Source organism: Stegodyphus dumicola, chromosome 2 (assembly GCF_044657685.1).
Source record: "Stegodyphus dumicola isolate Sdum_Otavi_A_Nest chromosome 2, ASM4465768v1".
Lineage (NCBI taxonomy): Eukaryota > Metazoa > Arthropoda > Arachnida > Araneae > Eresidae > Stegodyphus > Stegodyphus dumicola.
In genome coordinates this window covers 283,536,136-283,555,644 of record NC_140769.1, presented here as the reverse complement: position 1 = coordinate 283,555,644, position 19,509 = coordinate 283,536,136, and the positions used below count along the sequence as shown (strand labels likewise).

The following is a 19,509-nucleotide window of genomic DNA, read 5'->3' as shown; positions in this document are numbered from 1 at the left end:
CTTGAGGTTAATTCTCTTACATTTACACTCTGTCCTTTTTTTTATTCGTATCATATATAACAATTCAAAGTATGCCATCATTTTCACTCTTGAGGTAGCAATTCAGTTGCTGTCTTTTTAGTATTCACCTTTTAGCAAACATATACAGTCAAAAGTCGTTAATTCCGACACCCATAATCTGGAATGATCTATAATCCGGACCTCAAAGCTAAAAACCTTCTGCGCATGCGCCGCGTTGGCACATGCGCTTTACGCGCGTGCGTAAGACCTTGACTACTGCGCATATGCGTGAGCGCAAGTGCAGAATATGTTTTCGCCTGTGCGTTTAATGTAACACGGACGGTGTAAGCTAAAGTTATCTAATTCAGTTAATGTTAATGATTGCGTTGTTCCTTAATCTTCGAATTGGATCCCGCTTATTATTTTTTGCAGACTGTAAGAGCAATTTTATAAAAGTAAACCTGAACTTTCGATTATGTCAAATAGAATTTCCGATGCTGGAACTTCCAAACGATCTACAAAACGAAAGTATGTTTCGATGCCCAACAAACAAAAAGTGGAATTGCTGCAAAAAATGGATAAAGACATGAAGAATGTGACACAGAGGTTAGTGAATACGAAAAAATTTTGATTGACAAGTTAGTCGGTATTCTTGGCACAGCAATTAACGGGACTTGACCAGCGAAACTTTGTAACCGAACAAGAAATTATGTCTGTTTATAGAATTAAAGAGAAAGTATTATCACATAAAACGAAGCAACTTAAACAACTTACATTGAAAGAAATGATTAATAAAACAAACAAATAAATATTAAGCTTTTTTTTTGGTAAATTTTGATACCCTTTAGATCATAATTGTTCTTTATTTCATAAATTACAGTTTCATAGTTTTAATTTTAGAATTTCTGCGTGCCATCTTACGAGATTTAAACTGATGATCTACGAGGGCTATCCAGAAAGTAGATTACGTTTTGGAATAAAAAAATAAACAAAGTATAGGAAACAAATTTTATTATATACAGATGAAAGCCACACTCAAATACTACTTTTCTACATAGTCACCATACAAATTAAGGCATTTATCGTAGCGATGTACGAGCTTGGAAATTCCTTCGTCGAAAAATTCGGCCGCCTGCGCCTTCAACCACTTCGTTACCTCTTCTTGCCTTCCATCTTGCACAAAACTTGTGGTAACCAAGCTTTTCGCTGATGATTTCGTGCAACAAACTTCGCGAAATTTGTGGAAAACTCAAAGAAAGTTCCGTTATTGTGAAATTTCGATTTTCACGGACTTTAGCATCGACTTTTTCGAGAAGTTCGGCGGTCACTATGCTGGGTCTCCCACTTCGATCTTCGTCGTGAACATTGGTTCGGCCATTTTGAAATCTTATGACCCACTGACGCACTCCACCTTCAGTGATAATGTTGTCCCCATACACTTCACGAAGCTGCCGATAGATTTCTATCGGTTTACAGTTTTTTGCAGTCAGAAACCTTATTACTGAGCGCACCTCGCGGGATTTTCAATTAACGCAGACATTTCAAACCGTCACAGTATCTGAACGGAGCACAGCACGAACCTCTCACTAGTACGGCTAGATGCAGACTGAGCTGCGCAACGCTCTGACCCCAAGATGGCCGCGCTAGCCCCGCCCCTAGCGGACGCAGACGGAAACGTAATCTACTTCCTGGATGGCCCTCGTATAATCCGGAAAAGTCCCGACGAGTCCGGATTAAAGACTTTTGACTGTATTTATTTGTACATTTCAAAGATTCATCTAACATATTTATATCAATTATTTTCAAAAATTATTCTATTTCATTCTCTGTATCCTTGGAATGCTGTTTTAGGCCAGGTAAGACTTCCACAACATTCATGTTATTTGACTTTATTTCAAATTTTTTCACCTTATTCTAGCAGTCTGCATACTTATGTTTTTTCCACTTAGAAGATTTATCCTTACTAACATAGAAAATGTCATCATTCCTTTTTTCTACATCATTACTATCATTATCATCCAAAATTTATTGTTAGGATTCACTGCTGATATTATTTATCTCTATATTTTCCTCAAATTGTTATTGTTCTTACATTCAAAGGTTTCTTTGTCTTCTCTTTCTTCATCAGATAATTCTTGAAAAATGCGAGCAAAATTAGTTGGTTGAACATTTTTTTTTTTTTGGCCAAGAAAACCAATATAAAAAAAGTAAAGAGTCGAATTTATACAAATTGAAATAATACACATCAATTAATAACACAAAATTACAGGTACTATTCGGTTTCGAGGGCTGTAAAAAATCGCCAAACTATTGTTGATGCCAATGCTGCCAAACATAATTACGGCAACCCTAATAATTGCGGAAAGAAAGGAAGTATAATAGCAAATAACTATCTAAGATTGATGTTTTAATTTAGATGAAAGGTTAATTTCATATAATACTTTTTTATTATTATAATTTATATGAAAAATACTAAACATGACTGAATGGAAGCATAAGAGTAAATAACTATTTCAGATCATTATTATAATTTATATAAAAATTGCTAAACATAACTGAATGGATGCCTGCATCGCTATTTCGCTACCGACTTATCGCTAAAGCATAATTTCATCTTGTTTTTTGTTCAAACGTAATTTTCTATAATGAATGATGCCTTTTCTTTGAAAATATTCTCGGTAAAGTGCAGAATCGCTCACGTATTTGTTTGCCGCTTTTTACAAGGGTAAAAACAATTGAATTTTTGCCAATTTTCTTTTACTTTTTAAGTGAAAATAGGTGGATTTTTAAGTGAATAAAATTACATAGATAAAGCCAAGGGTGTGTGCAGTGCCATTTTTGTGCAATTCTGGGATTCTTTTTAAAGTTAAAATAGGTCAATGTGCACAAGGATACCGAGTATGTGCAATTCTTAAAAACGCGTCAAACAATGGGGGATTCTGCACCTTACCCAAAATTCTATTGCCGACTTTTCGTCATGGGCAATTCCCAAATTGTTAAATCCATAGGATATTAAAAAGGGATTTAAAATCAAAAAAAGGATTTAAAAATTAAACTAGTATTTCAATGGCGTCTTAAGAAATATAGAACTATATAAACTTACGCAATCTGAAATCAGCGTGTACGCTAGATTTGACGCGCTGTTGAATGGGCGCGTTTGCTAGATTTGGCGCTTTTGCGCATACATTTTCGCTGCCATTTTTTACGGTCCTCAAAACGGAATAGTACCAAATTACAAAATACTTGAGAAAAACATTTTTGGAATTTTCATCCATGACCACGAGCATATCGTAACTTTTACGAAGCTGCCACGTAGCACAAAAGTCCAGTAAAAAAAAGAAAAGGCGCGTATGACTTCCTGTTAGCACATTCTATGATATGGGAAAGGATTGAAAGGAGGAACAGAAATGACTTTCAGGCATCTCAGTTGTGATATGCGAAAAATGTGCATTAAAAACTGAATTTGTCGTAAACTTTGTGCATGATGCACGTGCTGGATGGTTAAGTTGATTTACCTTTTCATTGTAACAATTTATCAGTACATTTCATTTACATTTTGATCAGTAACTTTTGCTTATAGGTATTTAATATTTTGGATAAGTTTTGTAAAGGGGAACTCCAAAATTAAAATAAATTACAACATACACAAAATAGAAATTACGATTTAAGCAAAATCACTGATGAAAATTTCTATGAGGTAACCTAGAATATTAATTAATTAAATTGAGAATTCTTTCAATAGTGTTAGTTTTTACTCACTCTGAATTTGAACGTTGTGTAATGTTTTAAGGAATATGCATGACAGGCAATGCATTTTAAAATTAATTGCTATATAAAATAGTTAATGTGTATGGTTAATTGCTTATTTTAAATTCCATATAATTACTGAAACTCTTGTGTCAAGTAAAGTCAGCAGTCAGCGACTAATATTTTGTCATCCTAATACATGAAAAACTAAAGACATTTTTAAAAAATGATGTTGTGCTGAAAACTGCATAAAACTGCAATTAATAAATTAAAAACACAAGAATGAAAACTTATAATGAGACTGTAAAAGACTATATAAAACATCCATAATAAAGCATTTAAAATTTCATAATTAACTATACTAAAGACATCCATAATAAAACTTTTATTTTCTCAGTCTTCTGTCCCTATGTGCAGTGATCTGTTCTAATTTTTAAAAAATTAGAGAATTGCAAAATTCTCGGTTTCACAAAGCAACCTTGGCACTGCCCTCCATGTACACATGGATATGTTTTAACTTACAATACAATGCTCTTTTTCATTAGCAGATCAACTCCACAGTTGCATAACAATTCATGGCATTTTTTCGCATGTGTTTTATGACATTTTCGTGGTGTTCCTTAAATGATGTAAATATGAGCCTACTTAACCTAGAAAATATTCACAAACACATGCCTTTTTCAGATAGCCCTCATATGCTTTGCATATTGAATTAAATAAATACACAAACACTTCTTATTCTTAAAATGATAAAGTAATTAAGTTTACAATACATGCAAAGAAGCTTTTTAAAAACTAGGATACTTTCTTTAACAATTACAGTGCTAATTAATGCTGTACGTCTCGGTTATATGTAAAATAACATCTCATTGTTGCTGCTTGTGACACATTTGTTCCACATAAATCTTCTTATGCAGTCATAAGCATGAAATAAACAAAACAGATGGCATGAAAAACCTAATCCATACACATCCTTCGATATTTGACAGTTTTTATGTTGCATCTGTGAACTAACTACCCTGTCAGATTTGATCGAGTGAAATTATGACTAAATTTCAGAAGACTGATAAAATTATGATGTGAAAATTTAAAAGAAATTAAAATCAAAGATAAATTGAACAGTACAATCAAAAAAGAAACGCCTATAAACATATAGTACAAAATCTGTAATCCGGACCTCAAAACCACGAACATGTGCGCTTAATGCGCACGTCCACTATGCATGCGTGTAAAGCGTTTACCCATGCGCTCTTCCGATAGTGAAGAAAGTGACTGAGAGGTTATTGAAAGCGAAAAAATTTTGATTAACAAGTTAGTCGGTATTCTCGACACAGCAATTACAGGACTTGAACAGTGGAACTTTGTAACTGAATAAAAAATCATGCCTTCTTTTTAGGAGAAATGCTCAGAATTTTTAAATGATATGTCATAGTTAAAATGAAGTGAAAATAAAATGTTCTAGACTGACAAGCTAAAACATCTAGTTAACATATCACCTTAAAATATTTTGGGGTTTTCATCCGCAGGGAACCCGTTGGCTCAGTTGCATTTTTACTCACCAAGCTCGCGGCTCCATAAACGTGATATTTTGTAAACGTGGTTTTTAATGTATGTAAATTCAAGTTAGCAGACAATGGTAGTAAAAATTCACAGATAATAAGTATGTAGATGTAAAACTAACAGGTTAAACGTGATATACGAAAATAAATTTGTATTAAATTCAAGGTAGCACAGAAAACAATGTATTAAAAATAACAGGAAGTAAAAATTCATTTACAAAATAAAAATTAGTATTCTTATACTTACGTTTACATTATACTTATATGTATTTTCTCTAATTCATATAGAATGCTAATATTTCTATTGCAAGTGTCCTTTTTTATTATTAAGTACTTTGCGTGTTGATTGATGTGTTTCGGTAAGAGCCATGCCCATGTAATAAATTAATGAATGCATGACCTTTAATACATCCATTTTACATAGTTTTAAGTATTTTTTTTTTTTTTTTTTTTTTTTTTCAAGTTACTTGCATACAGCTTAAAGCATTTTGGTAAAATCCTAGTATACGGTGCAGCCTTGGCACGATTTTGAAAATTATCGCCAACACCAAAAATGACCCAAAGAACGTCTATGTATATACTATACACTATATACTATCACTACATACATAGTATATACTATGTATAACTATATATATTCTTTGAATGACCCGTTTACTACTTCGTTTTACTTTTTACTTTCGTTTTTACTGCTCATCATAAAAGCTGCCAAATCCCGTATGCACCAGATACTAGGATTAAACCAGCATTTTTCGTTGAAACAAATACCTGTCCTTTTTCATAATATATTTCACAATACAAATAACCTTCAATAGTAATCAAATTTTCTTTGGTAGCATTGTTAATAAAACTAGAACTTTATACATTTTAAAATTATTATAGGATTTGGCAACCTTATGGTTCTGCGTGCTTACAGCTGTTAATAATTAAGAACATAATGTGAACAGCCTTGTTACAAATTAGCATTCACCCCTCCCGCCATATTTTCTTATTTTGATCCTGAACTGACGAGCCGAGAACCGGCATCTTTCGACGAAAACTTCTTTAATTATGCGAAAATATTTCTATCTATTCGTTGTTAAAAAATTCAGAAAAAATAATAATAAATAAGAGAAGAATAATATAAATCTCCAAATGCGAACAACAACCTTGCACAAGCGAATAGGATGAATTAGCTAGGTTACCAGGTTTGAACTATTATTGCCAAAGTTGGAGATGTTTACATTTACCGAGTTCTTAGCGGAAGTGCTTCCATATTTTATTTCATTTTAAGTTCAAATATTAAACTAAAAATAAATGGACCAAGATTATTCCCAAATTCAAAATAAACATGCTTCTAAATGAACTATGCACAATGGAAACAAATGCTAGAACTGAGCATACATTTCAAAAGAAACAATAAGTATATTGGGGGGGGGAGAACTAAATGCAAACAATCCAAAACATAATCGCAATATAAATTACTGCTTAACTACATAAAGAGCTTAGCATCTCGATAAGATGCAAAATATTTCTGGATGAAAAACTACATACAAATTCATTACATAAAATCTCTTAAAATGTAAATAAATTGACTAAAATATTTTTTTTTCAATCAAATTCACCAAACTTATTATGTTATGCACTGGCCACTTTATAAGTGAAAAATTATGAAATTCACTGGATTAAGTTTTAACTGTTAGGTAGCATTAGTTTTCCATTATTTCAAACATCCTAAATGTTTTCACTACATGAATTTCATGACCAGTTGTCACATGAAAATAACAGTTGTCACTTATGGGAAATATTTGTTTGCACACAATCCATTAAAGAAAAATGTATAGCTCCATCTTAAAAAAATTAGGCCTTTTTTTTTTATCATTAAATAAGTGATGAAGCCACCACATGGTACTTAACCGATTCCTTTTCATGGTTTTCCCCATGTGCAACATGTATACGAGGTAGTTTCCCTTAGAAAGTTCTCCATGAAGGAATCCCTCCCCTTATGTAGATAGCCCTCAAATGCTTTGCCGTAATTATATAAACCAAACTAAATTTATTAACTGATCACTTCTATTTCTAACAGCGTATTTCAAATACATGATTTTACTTTTTGCATTTCCATTTTTGAAGATAATTCCTAAAATATGTAAGCCTATTATTACTGGAATATGAATGTTAAGTTCATTTTTATTATTTTAAAAATTGTTTTTATTATTTAGTGGTAAGTCCCTGAGGTGCTGCAATAATACCTGAAATTTTTTACTTGTATCCCCCCCCCCAAGTTTCAAGTCTATGACCCTTGTTTCACATAATTTTTAATAATTACACATCACAGCAGTTAACTTTTAAAATGAAAACAGAAAAAGGATGTTATTAAAATATTTATTAGGAAAAAATAACCCAACTGATCAAAATTAAGCAAGTTTACACTATGAATGAATGAAGGTATGAATACTGCCTTTTTTAAGCATTACAAAAAAAAATTTATTTCTGGAGAAGAAGTTAAAATTCGTATATACAATCTACAGTCTATATTCATTTGACCGTCTAATTTCTAATTACACAACTTTTTATAAAGTTTAATCTTATGTTTATAATCATACTATAACATGACGAAACTCAATTTTGAATATTCAGCCACAATTTAAGTTAATTTAACAAAACGGTAAAAACGGAAAATAAAATTAAACTAAAAGGCTACAGACGTCCAAAATTAACCACAGTAAGTTTAGCATACTGTATATTTTTGCGAAATAATGCCAGATAAGATACGATTGTAGATATATTAAACATTTTTCTGACATACATACGACTGAACATGATTTCACGTGAAGTAGGCTTACGTGCACATGAATGTCATTCATAAAACTGCATCTTATGGATCGAAATTTTAGGAGAAACTAAGTGGAGTTACTGATTTTATGTTACGTAATGTTTCTAAATGCAGACCATCTATTAACAACGCGCAAGACATAAGTAATGAAAAAAATAAACATGCCGGTGAGCAATACAAAAGCGGCGGTAAGCAGCATCGTAACCACTCAGGTGACACCAGAAATCTACGATATGGAAAATTTTTTTTAAAAATGAAGCAAATACTTACCTTGTTGTAACACCTTGTACGCTTGTGAAAAAGGTTTCACTAATTCTTGCGCTTTTATGAGTTCATTAATAACATCATTATTAATTTTGGCATTTGAATCCTGGGCCGCCATTTCGATTATGAAAGCCAAGCCAAAAAGGTTTTCTTGTTGACTACTGTTGCCAGATACTTAAATTGACTTTTCCGTAAAGAAAAATTAAATTTCCCACAAATTTGTTGCTTTTTTGTAAAATACTTAGACGAAAACGAACTACTAAAACGTTTTCTAGTACATTTTGAAATGATTAATAACATTTAATGTAATGTTTATTTTCCTTTATAGTAGCCTTTGTTATAAGCTGTTTTCCCCCGTTTTGGAGTTCAGGCTGTTCTCCGAACCTTATCCGAGATTATCACACAAGAAGGTTGACTATGATATTACTGCACTAACTTTTATTTTACCATTTCTTTCCCTTTATCTCTATGGTAGAAATTTTAACGTTAATTGCCAATTAGTTCAAAATTCCCTAAATAAGACAAAAATAAAAATATTACTAAACTAATGTTTTTCAGAAAATTAAGGTAGTTTTGATTACTAAACCTTTCTTTATCTTAGTTTATTATCATATCGAAAGGCGAATCAGCATCTTTAAATCTTGCAACTAAAATTTACTAAATCTCTAGAAGACAATGAATATCATTTTGGAAAGAAGAGGAAATATCTGTTAAACACAGCGCATGACTGCCCAAGTGCATCGAAATATTTTCTCAAAGACGATCACTGCATGTATTCTTTTCCCTCCTCGAAGAACAACCTAAATATCTACGGATATTTCTTCCATTCTCTCTTTGTAGTCTTTATGGTCTTAATAATCTAAGGATCAGCATTATGTCTACGTTTCTGATGCAGTGTTGGTTTGGTTATTACGCTCGTCATTTACTGAACTGTTTGTCTGGGGGATAAATTTCACGTCGGCTTTGGGCGATAATAGAGCGAAATGCAGTAACTCGAAATTTAGACATCAGTTATCCAGTATAACAAATCTTGGTCTCAATATGATATATGGGATATTTATAACGTCTATTTAAAAACTGGTTGCATTTGCTTTTATCGTGTGCCTTTATCACATAATTATAAAGAAAAATATTGTTGTAGATGCCTTGTTAGCTGTAAAAACAGTGAATAAATGAATGAATAAATTCTAATTAGCATGATTCGGATAGCTAAATAATACATAACCCTCCTTAACTTCAATTGGTATTTCGAATTCAGGACTTGCTAGTTGTTTCGGTTCTGTCAATATTTCGGGAACGCAAACTTTTCAGAGATAATTAATTCAATCTATGACAATTTTACTCGCTGTATATAGCAGTTCTCAACTTTTTTTGTTAAATTCACCCATTTAACCAGTGTAGTATCATTTTTTCTCCTTTCCAAAATTCGAAAAATAAATATATATGATTATCTAAACTTAGATGATTTTTAACGTGTAACAATTAAACAACAAACAGTCCAGAAAATGCTGATAAATAGCCAAAAGTGTATACCAATGTATACACTTTATAATCTGTATATATTATGTATCTAAGTATAATCATTGTGAAGTCAGTTTAATGGCTGTGGAATCCAAAGGAAAAAGTCTTTGAGTAGTAAATATAAGAAATTATGAAACTTTGTCCTAATTAAAACAATTGGATATATTTTTAATGAAATTTAATTTGCATATTTTTATAGCTATGAAATTGAGATTCCAGTACATGAGGTAATATTCCATTCATATCAGGAGTGGATTGGCTCAACCGCACTAAAAAACTACAATCCACAGGAAGTGCATGTGGTGCCATCTACTAACCAATACTGAAGTTAGAAACACACATTAGAAGTTACAAACAGATATTTACAATAAAACTGCGTATTATTTATTAATTATTGGATTTAATAATTTTTAACACTGAATATTTCTGTATGTACAGTTTGTTAAAACAGACACAAGCAAAAAAACCCCATTATTTTATCTTAAGTTTATTCGCATGAAATAAATATTTCTACATAATGTTTCTTGTGTTTTTGTTACTTACGTATAATATCCGCAGTCCTTGCTACTGTTACATGCTTGATGATGTTAAAATACATATCCTCTTTATGATTTTAGAATGAGATGATCGAATGCAATGCCGTCTTTAATGCCTTAAAACCCCTAGCTATAAATATATGTTTCTGACGTTGTCATTTAAAATTTGTTACGTAAAATTAAATTACTTGTTATTTTGATATACATTATGAACATTTATATTAAACTTATTAAATATATGATTTAAAGCAATAAAGCATTTCAAAAAATATTTTTAATGTCTATTCGGTTGCTGTTTAATGCTTAGGAAGCTATATATTCGATTACTGCGGCAAAAATATTATGGAAAATATAAATTAATAATTTACACACTATGACAAGACATATGCATGATATAGATGTGTCAAATTGGGTATACTCCAACTGCGCTAATGAAAATCCTTCCCGGGTCGAGCTATAGTCCAACTGCGCCAATCAGAATTTGTTCCCCCTGCTGCCCTGGGTTACAATTTAACTTTTCGAAGCCAATTGTAGCCAAGAGGAAAATAAAAATAAAGAAATAGAATTACATATCACGAGACCAAGTAAAAAACTATCTAACAAGCAGGCTAATTACTTGAATAACAGTAATAAATGCGAGAGTTAACAAAGAAAATAAAAGGTATTGGTAAACATACATATTAGCATTACAAACATCTTTCATTTATTATAATAATATCATAAATTAAATAATTATAAAGCATACAAAATATATTTTTAATAAATTACATCAATAATAGTCAAGATGTCTGAACTAGACTGGAAAATTTAATAGAGTTCACTAGCGTGCAAAAAGTTATTCCATATCAAAGCGTGTTAAAGTTTGCTAAAAATATTTTTTGTTAATTAAAGTAATCATGTAAATGTTTGCAGAAATTAAATTTAGTTAAATTTAAAAAAAGCTTAGCATGAAATCTATTATAACAACATTACTATGCATTTGGAACACTGACGTAAAAATCGTAAATAAATTTAAATTATTATGCTAAGAAGTTTTTTTCTAAAATTTATCTAAAAAAAGGAATTAGATAAACAATACTGCAAATTAATATAATCAGTCAGGCCTTATTATTATTATTATTATAATAAGGCCAAAAATTAAATTTATTTTTTAATTTTTAACCAAAAATTAAAAATTGGGATGCAAAAGTTTGAGTAATATACTTGGAAATATCTGAACATATAATTAATTAGAAATATATAATTAAATTAATAACAAGCTAATTAACAGTAACATTAAGTTTAATTTCATTCAATCTAAAACAAGCAATCGATAAGGAGCTCAGCATTAATTGAAGTTTTAATGCTATTTTACGTAGATTTGCGTATAAAATAAAAGTTGCACTTGTGAAAAAAGTGAATAATGTACTATAGTCAACAGGAATTAAAATACAGTGGTTAAAAATATAACTACTTGTCAGAAGGTATGCAAAGTTGCCATGGCTAGAGAAATTGAATGGTTATAGAAAACTCATAAAGTTAAGAGCTACAGTGTGAAAAGAAAATTCTGGAATAAAATTAGATGGAGAAATAATCCTTAATGTATTGATATCCATATAAACTCTATCCTTTCGGAAAAATGTTATAATAATAATAATAATAATAAGGCCTGACTGATTATATTAATTTGCAGTATTGTTTATCTAATTCCTTTTTCTAGATAAATTTTAGAAAAAACTTCTTAGCATAATAATTTAAATTTATTTACGATTTATACCTCAGTGTTCCAAATGCATAGTAATGTTGTTATAATAGATTTCCTGCTAAGCTTTTTTTAAATTTAACTAAATTTAATTTCTGCAAACATTTACATGATTACTTTAATTAACATAAAATATTTTTAGCAAACTTTAACACACTTTGATATGGAATAACTTTTTGCACGCTAGTGAACTCTATTAAATTTTCCAGTCTAGTTCAGACATCTTGACTATTATTAATTTGCATCGAGGTATCAATCACCGAAACCGAGTTAATTTTTTTCCTTATTTTTTCTTATTAGAGGGATTTGTAAAAAGATATGCTAAGGTAAAGGTGAAACTTTTTGCAATAGTTTTAAAGAATAAATTAAGTATTTTTACTTCATGAACTGAAATTTCTACGCTACATTTTTACACAGTAAATAAGTAAAAAAAAAAAAAAAAAAAAAAAAAAGCTGGAGGATCTCTGGGATTAGAAACTTGGATCGAACTACCAATGTTTAGTGACTTTTCCGCTTGAACGTAAGATCTTTCGAAATTTAAGCTGAACAATATATTAAGGCAAGTAGAAGACACAACACATGTAAAAACAAAAGTGGGCTGAATTATAGATTTACATGTTTGGTGAATAAGTTAAACATAGATAAGTATGCCATTATGAAATATTAGGAATGTAGCATAAAAGAATCAAGGAAGAAAGCAATGGAAATCTAAAACACTGTAATCTAAATGTATAATATTATCAGTATATGCTATTACTTTCAATACTGCTGAAAAAATTATAAATGAATAATATTATAAATCACACGAACTCGTTGCATTATAAATTACAACAGTTAGAGATGTTATTAGCGTGATTTAGCGACCATCATTGCTAACAAATAATTTCAAGTAATTAATTTTACAAATAATTCAGCCCTGAAACTAGGTTAGAAAATAAGCTACATGCTGAAGATTAAGCTTTGCCAAGGTGTTAGAAACATCTTCTATTAACTAGAGTTGTGATGCAAGAATTTGTAAAAATTATCATTTAAATATAAATTCGCATTAATACAATACAAAGTATATAAATTCTACATACATGAAAACTTGAGTACAGTGCAACAATATGAGAAAAAGGAATGGATTAAAAGGGAACTGAAAATTCCAGGATATAAATAAAAGGGAGTTTGAATTTTTTTATTAATTATGAAAATTCTGCTGATGCTCATAATTATTAATTTATTAATTAAATGTGTATTAGAAATTAAATGTATGCCAAAGTACATCAGGTGGAAAATAAATATTTAAACGTTTCTAGTATTAAAATATGGAATTTGTAACAAAGTTAAATAACCTTAAAATAACTTCAATGACTAAAAATGGAAAGCTTAATACGGGAATATATTGCAATAATATTAGAGTGAATTTAGAACGACTTAAGACGTCCAATTTTTAGATTCAATAAAGAGAATTTTTTAAATTAAATTAGAACTGTTTACCTAAAATGGTAAATTTGAAAGTTAAAACCATTTTGCTATCTAAGAAGATTTGTTAATATTTATCTAGATAAGAAACTTATTTAAGGTGCGCTAAAAATCTGATATTTGATAAGTTGATTATGTATCAGTTTTGTGTATGTCATTAATCTATCAATTTTACTATTCAAAACTGATATATATATATCAGCGACTAAAATCTACAACTTGGAAAGTTTTTAATTCTTACAGAGAATAAAAAAGATCTGGCTCATCATTCCTTTAAGCATCATAAAACTTTAAAATGAGTGTAAAAGAAATTTATTTTTACTTTAGCACACGCCAGACTTTAAATTAATATTTGTTTTGCATGCAAAATTTTTACAATATTGATAAACAAAAATCAAGGTCAGTCTCAATAGAATTTCCCATTAATGGCGATAAATGACTTTTTGTAGCACCCAATCTTCTTGGGAAAGAAATAGGGGACAGGAAACGTCGCGCAGTTCGTCGATTAGATAAGAGGGGGACGGGTATCTTCGATCAAATTTGGCGCAGTTCGTACCCTACCGTCAAACTATATGGCAAAGTAAACACTTTAATTTGTGAAACCATATTCATCCCTGAGCTTCCCGTATTCCCTTTGCTAGTAATTGTAAACAGAAGATGACTAAGCCACAATATTTTAGACCACCCCGCAAAGTGATGTGAATGCAGTTGAATGAATCAAAAATCACTATATATATATATATATATATATATATATAAAAGTTTTCAAATTAAAAGAAAAAAAAAAAAAAAAAAAAAAAAAAGAAAACGTTTTGTGGGTTACCTTTATTTGTTGAATATCATATTCTTCTATAAAATTCAGTTCAACGGCAATATCACAAAATAATTTTAAAATGAGACTATCTTTAGAATTTCCGATATACAGTCTCGCGTGCTGGACCATAAATTCCCCGCCTTCTGTACAGTGTTGCCATTGCTCCCTTTGAAATCGTCGAGTTTCTTAATCAAAAATTCGCTTAAAAAATTTTCACAAAATATGAAATCGATAATAAAACAAATTCCAAATTTGGGCTTCCAGATGCCCATATTCGGGTGGAAACGTACGTTATTCAAAATTGGTTGGCTCTAGATACCGTCGTTTTATAACAATGCAAGAAATATGCATTTATGCGGATTCTTCATTATTTAATTTCTTTCCAAATATTACAGACCTGCGTTATATTTAATGCAGGTCTGTAATATTTGGAAAGTGAACGGACATTTAAAGTCTACAACGCAAAATGTCAAAACTAAATTAATAGCCCTTCTGCTAACGCCCATTGGGCTAAAAATAAATATTTTGCGTAAGATAAATGAATCAGATTCATATTTTTTTTATTACCTAATAAGTACAAGATCATTTTACATAACAAATTGCAGAGAAGTAACTGCAAGAATATGAAATAACTGTTTAAATTAAAAAAAAAAAAAAAAATCTGAAATGTTTCAGATTTTAAATTACGTCCAAAGGGGCGTTTTCTAACATTTTGTGTGTTACCTTTCTTTATTAAATATCATGTTCCTCGCACTTAATTAATTTTATTAAACCATAAGATCCAGTGCAACAGCAATATCGGAAATTAGTTTTAAAACGAGCATATCTTTAGAATTTCCGATACAGAGACTCACGCGCTGGAGATAAAAATGTTTTTTCTGCACAACGTTGCCATTGCTCGCTTTGAAATCCTGGAGTTTGTTAATCAAAAATGCGTCAAAGTTTTAAAAAATAGGAAATCGATCATAAAACAAATTTCAAATTTCAAATTTGGTCTTCCACATGCTCATATTCATTGGAGGATTACGTTATTCAAAATTCGATGACTCTATGTACCGTTATTTTATGACAATGTGAGAAATATACATACATTTACGCAGATTTTCATTATTTAATTTCTTCAAATATAATGCAGGACTCTAACATTTTATGGCAACAGTTTGAAAAGTGAACCGACATTTATCCGTCCGACGCAAAATGCCAAAACGAAACTAATAGTCCTTCGGGATTCAAATCCCTTTGGACTAAAAATATTCGTTTGCTGTCAACTTTGAAATAAGACAAATAGGTACACACGGCCAAATTAAAAAATTTAAATGTGTTAGTTAAAACGACTTTTTTCTTTCTTTCTTTGGAAACAATTTTCGCAAAGTACATTATTCGATGTACAGTTTCTTCAGCAATAAAGTGCTAACAGACGTAAAATATTATCAGGCATAAAAAGTTAGTGATTATATCCTTGCAAAAACAACGTATTTCTTCAAAGGCCTTTTTGTTTCATTTTTATTTCAAAGAAATATTTAACAGTATGCAACTATGTATTTTTAAACACAGATCTCACAGCTGAATCTGTAAAATTTTCCATATGATATTGTTTCAGAATTTCACTGTTTATTTCTATACGAAGCAGTTAATGTAATAAAAAAATCAATGGAAGAAATCCTTTTCGAGATGTTTATTTTCTTAGTTTGCTAATTCATCTCCTTGGAAAATCGAAAATACTATCACTGTATGGAAATACTTGTTGCAAGCATCTTGCACAAGCGATTGTAATGTCGTAAAAAAATCTTTTGATATAAATGAAATCAATCCTTCTCTTAATTACCTATCAATCTCAGGGGCCAGACTAATAAATAAATAATGGTGTGGTGTATTTAATTACGGCAAAGCACACTAGGGCTATCTGCGTAAGAGGACGGATGCCTTCGTGGAGGACTTTCTAAGGGAAACTGTCTCGTATACACGTTACACATGGGAAAAACCACGAAAACACCCATGCATCCAGCCCGTTTGCGGGATTCGAACCTCGGCCCGAACTACCAGTGTTCAGCGACTTTACCGCTCGGCCGCTGGTGGGCAAATAAATAAATAGAATACTGACTTAGAAACTAATTCAGTGTTGTGAAGGATAGTGAAATCAAAAGTTAAATGAAATTAAATCAATATTTTCGAAACTAACGTAAAATGTTTTTTCTTCTCCGGTGTCTTGGAATGAAATTAAATATATATAATTTTTAATAATAAAGAAATTAAAATACAGATACAAAATTCTAAAAAGTCTCTTCCTGAAAGCACAAAAGTCACAAATATTTCCAATAAACATTTTTCCATACCAAAAGTGTAAAATCTAGCTTCCTTTGCTAACATACACTGCTACTAGACCTATTTGAAAATCTGGGTAGCAGCATTCACTAAGACTAGAAGATGAGACAACAGAGAAAGAGTAAAAGACCCTTTTAGTAAACTCAATTATTTACAGACGGCACAGTTTATGTGCTTACAAAATCCACCATCCACTTTTGGTAATGAAACTAAAGATAATGATTAACTAAACTAAGTTTAAATTTAAGCTACACAAATTAATTTAAACTAGCAGGTTGGCTCATAAACCTAGAGTGGTATTAAAATTCGATGGCGAGAATGCGAAGCTGAGATGCAGAATTCAAACACTTGGTAGAAATAACAACGTGCGCACTCAACAGCGAAAACACGCTCTGACTAATCTTTTCTCTACTTCAGTTTAAATACACTCCCTTTCAGACTTTTTGGTTCACACAGCTATAAGATTACATTTGATCCCACCCAGGAAAAGACACTGAAGGTGCAGAAAGATTTAATTCACTATTCTGCTAAGTTTCAAGTGTACACAAATACGGATGCTATGGTGATAAATTACACTTATCCGCACTTAAACAACCTTTAAATTAAAACACAACAACACGCCGAATAAATACTAATTCAGAAGTCAAACAACAAAAATCAGCGTTTAATTTCCGAAATTTTCACAGAACTAGTTTCGATGGTTTCACTGAGCCACCATCCTCAGCTGCAAAACCGCAAATGAACAAGGTAGGAAATAATGATTAGATAAGATAAGAAAGCCTGAACAAGAATAAGCAAGTTTAAATTGAATAAATGTAATTGAATACTGTATTAGCTGTAATGTTATTTTTATGTAAGAATTATGTTAATTTTATTAACAGTTAAATTTTAAGTTAAAGTTTCTTTCCTGTCAAATTCTTAACTTCAACTTACTACTTCCGGCCAGAACGTAGTTTTGGAATTTGCTGAATATTCAATGAGGAGGAGCGGTATTTAAACCACGAAGTTACTTACCGAGACAGAGAGAGAAACAGAGTTTCTGAACTACGCGCGTCTGCCTTTTTGGCCGCTCTCTCTCTCAAAGCTGTTATACGCTCGGCCGTACTCAGGCCCTTGCTAAGCTTCGTAGTAAAATAGGTTAAGGGGCCAACTCTCATTGTACCTTGATAGCTTTGGCTATACTTAGTTAGTTAATCTTAGTTTTAGTTTAATTCTTAGTCTTTTAAGTTCAAGTCCAAAGTGCGGACTTTATTTGTTCACTCCCAGGCGGAGTTTTGTGAAATCTTATAGAAATAATAAAGGGTTATTTACCCTTCTCTCTTGTTGTTTCCTGTCTTCGAACTCTAACGATTATTCGCTTATCAGTTCCTAGGTTCCTCACTTCCAACATTAACTTAGAATTTCAAGTGAGGGACCTTACACCTTAATTACATCCTCTTATTTCTTTCCGGAAATCTCGAGCAGCAGGAAAAGGCTACCTTTAAATTGTTGATAATTCTACAACTACTGCATGCAGATTAAGCAAAGTCATAAAAACCTTAACCGGAAGATAATAACAAAATAATTCAATCATTTTAAAGCAAAAAATGCACAATTTACCAACATATAAGAATAACAAAACTGAGCTCAATGAACCGAGTAACAGAGTGGGTATATATTATAGCGTGTGTAAAGGTTCGTAATACATTAAATGGAAAAGTCCGATAAAAGGTTAATAAAACTTATTCTGATCACAAGAAATATAACAAAACGCTGGATTTTTCTTCAAAGATATTCGTACAATATCACAATATCACGCAATATAACTAGTAGCTATACTTTAAATTACTAAAAACGTTAAAACACGTCGCAATGTAAAGAGAAAGCTAATCCAATTTTACATTAAACTCGCAACAATAACAACAGCAGCTAACTAAACAACTGAGCTGAGATAATATCTCTCTGGCATTTTTATCGGTCGCGAGGAATAGTTCTAGCATTTTCCTGCTGCGCGAGATTTCTGGAAAGAAATAAGAGGATGTCATTACGGTTACAGCTAATACAGTATTCAATTATATTTATTCAATTTAAACCCTTAATTCATAATTATGGTACTAAAATAATACAAAACATTCAGACACCAGAGAAGAGTTATTCACATATAATAAATAAAAAAAAGTTGTGTAAATCATCTGTTAAAAAAACTGAACATTGATATTATGCAATAAGAAAAGACTTTAAAAAAAGGGAAGGGGGGAATATGAAAGGTTGCAGATTTAACGGTCGCCCAAAAGGGTTTGTTAAGGTTCTGTACGCCTTCATTGAACTCGACAACAGCCTACTAATCTGCTCTTGCATTTACTCCTGCTAACCCTATTTTTTAAGGGGCTTCCTAGTTTTATTATTAGCATCTTTTTCTTATGCCACATACTCACACTTATGCCACATACAGTTCAACACATACTTATGCCACAAAGTTCACAGTTCAACAACAAAAATTGCAATTTTTTTTAAAAAGCTGTATTCTCAGTGCAATGTGTTGCCATATATTTTCCCCCTTTTTACTTCCTTGTACGAAGTAAAAAGGAAGTATTGTAATCGTGAAAAGTTTCAGGCAGCATATTTCAACGAAAATATCCATTTTGACCGCTCTTGAATGCAATTTAACGATGTTTTTGCGTGATATCTGTATGTAAGGACAGAATAAAAGACTCTTTTCAACCAAAAAAATTATAAAACTACTTTAA

At 31.0% G+C, this 19,509-nt stretch overlaps 1 protein-coding gene across 3 annotated transcripts in view; it reads right to left on the bottom strand.

Moving 5' to 3' along the window:
* The window catches only part of LOC118191071 (uncharacterized), a 35,355-nt gene extending 26,805 nt beyond the window's left edge, over positions 1-8,550 (bottom strand). For all 3 annotated transcript variants that reach the window (XM_035361868.2, XM_035361869.2, XM_035361870.2), the window contains exon 1: positions 8,392-8,550. In XM_035361868.2, the coding sequence (XP_035217759.1) occupies positions 8,392-8,503 (112 nt within the window). In that variant the 5' untranslated portion in view covers positions 8,504-8,550. The remainder of the gene's footprint in view (positions 1-8,391) is intronic.
* Positions 8,551-19,509: the final 10,959 nt, after the last annotated feature.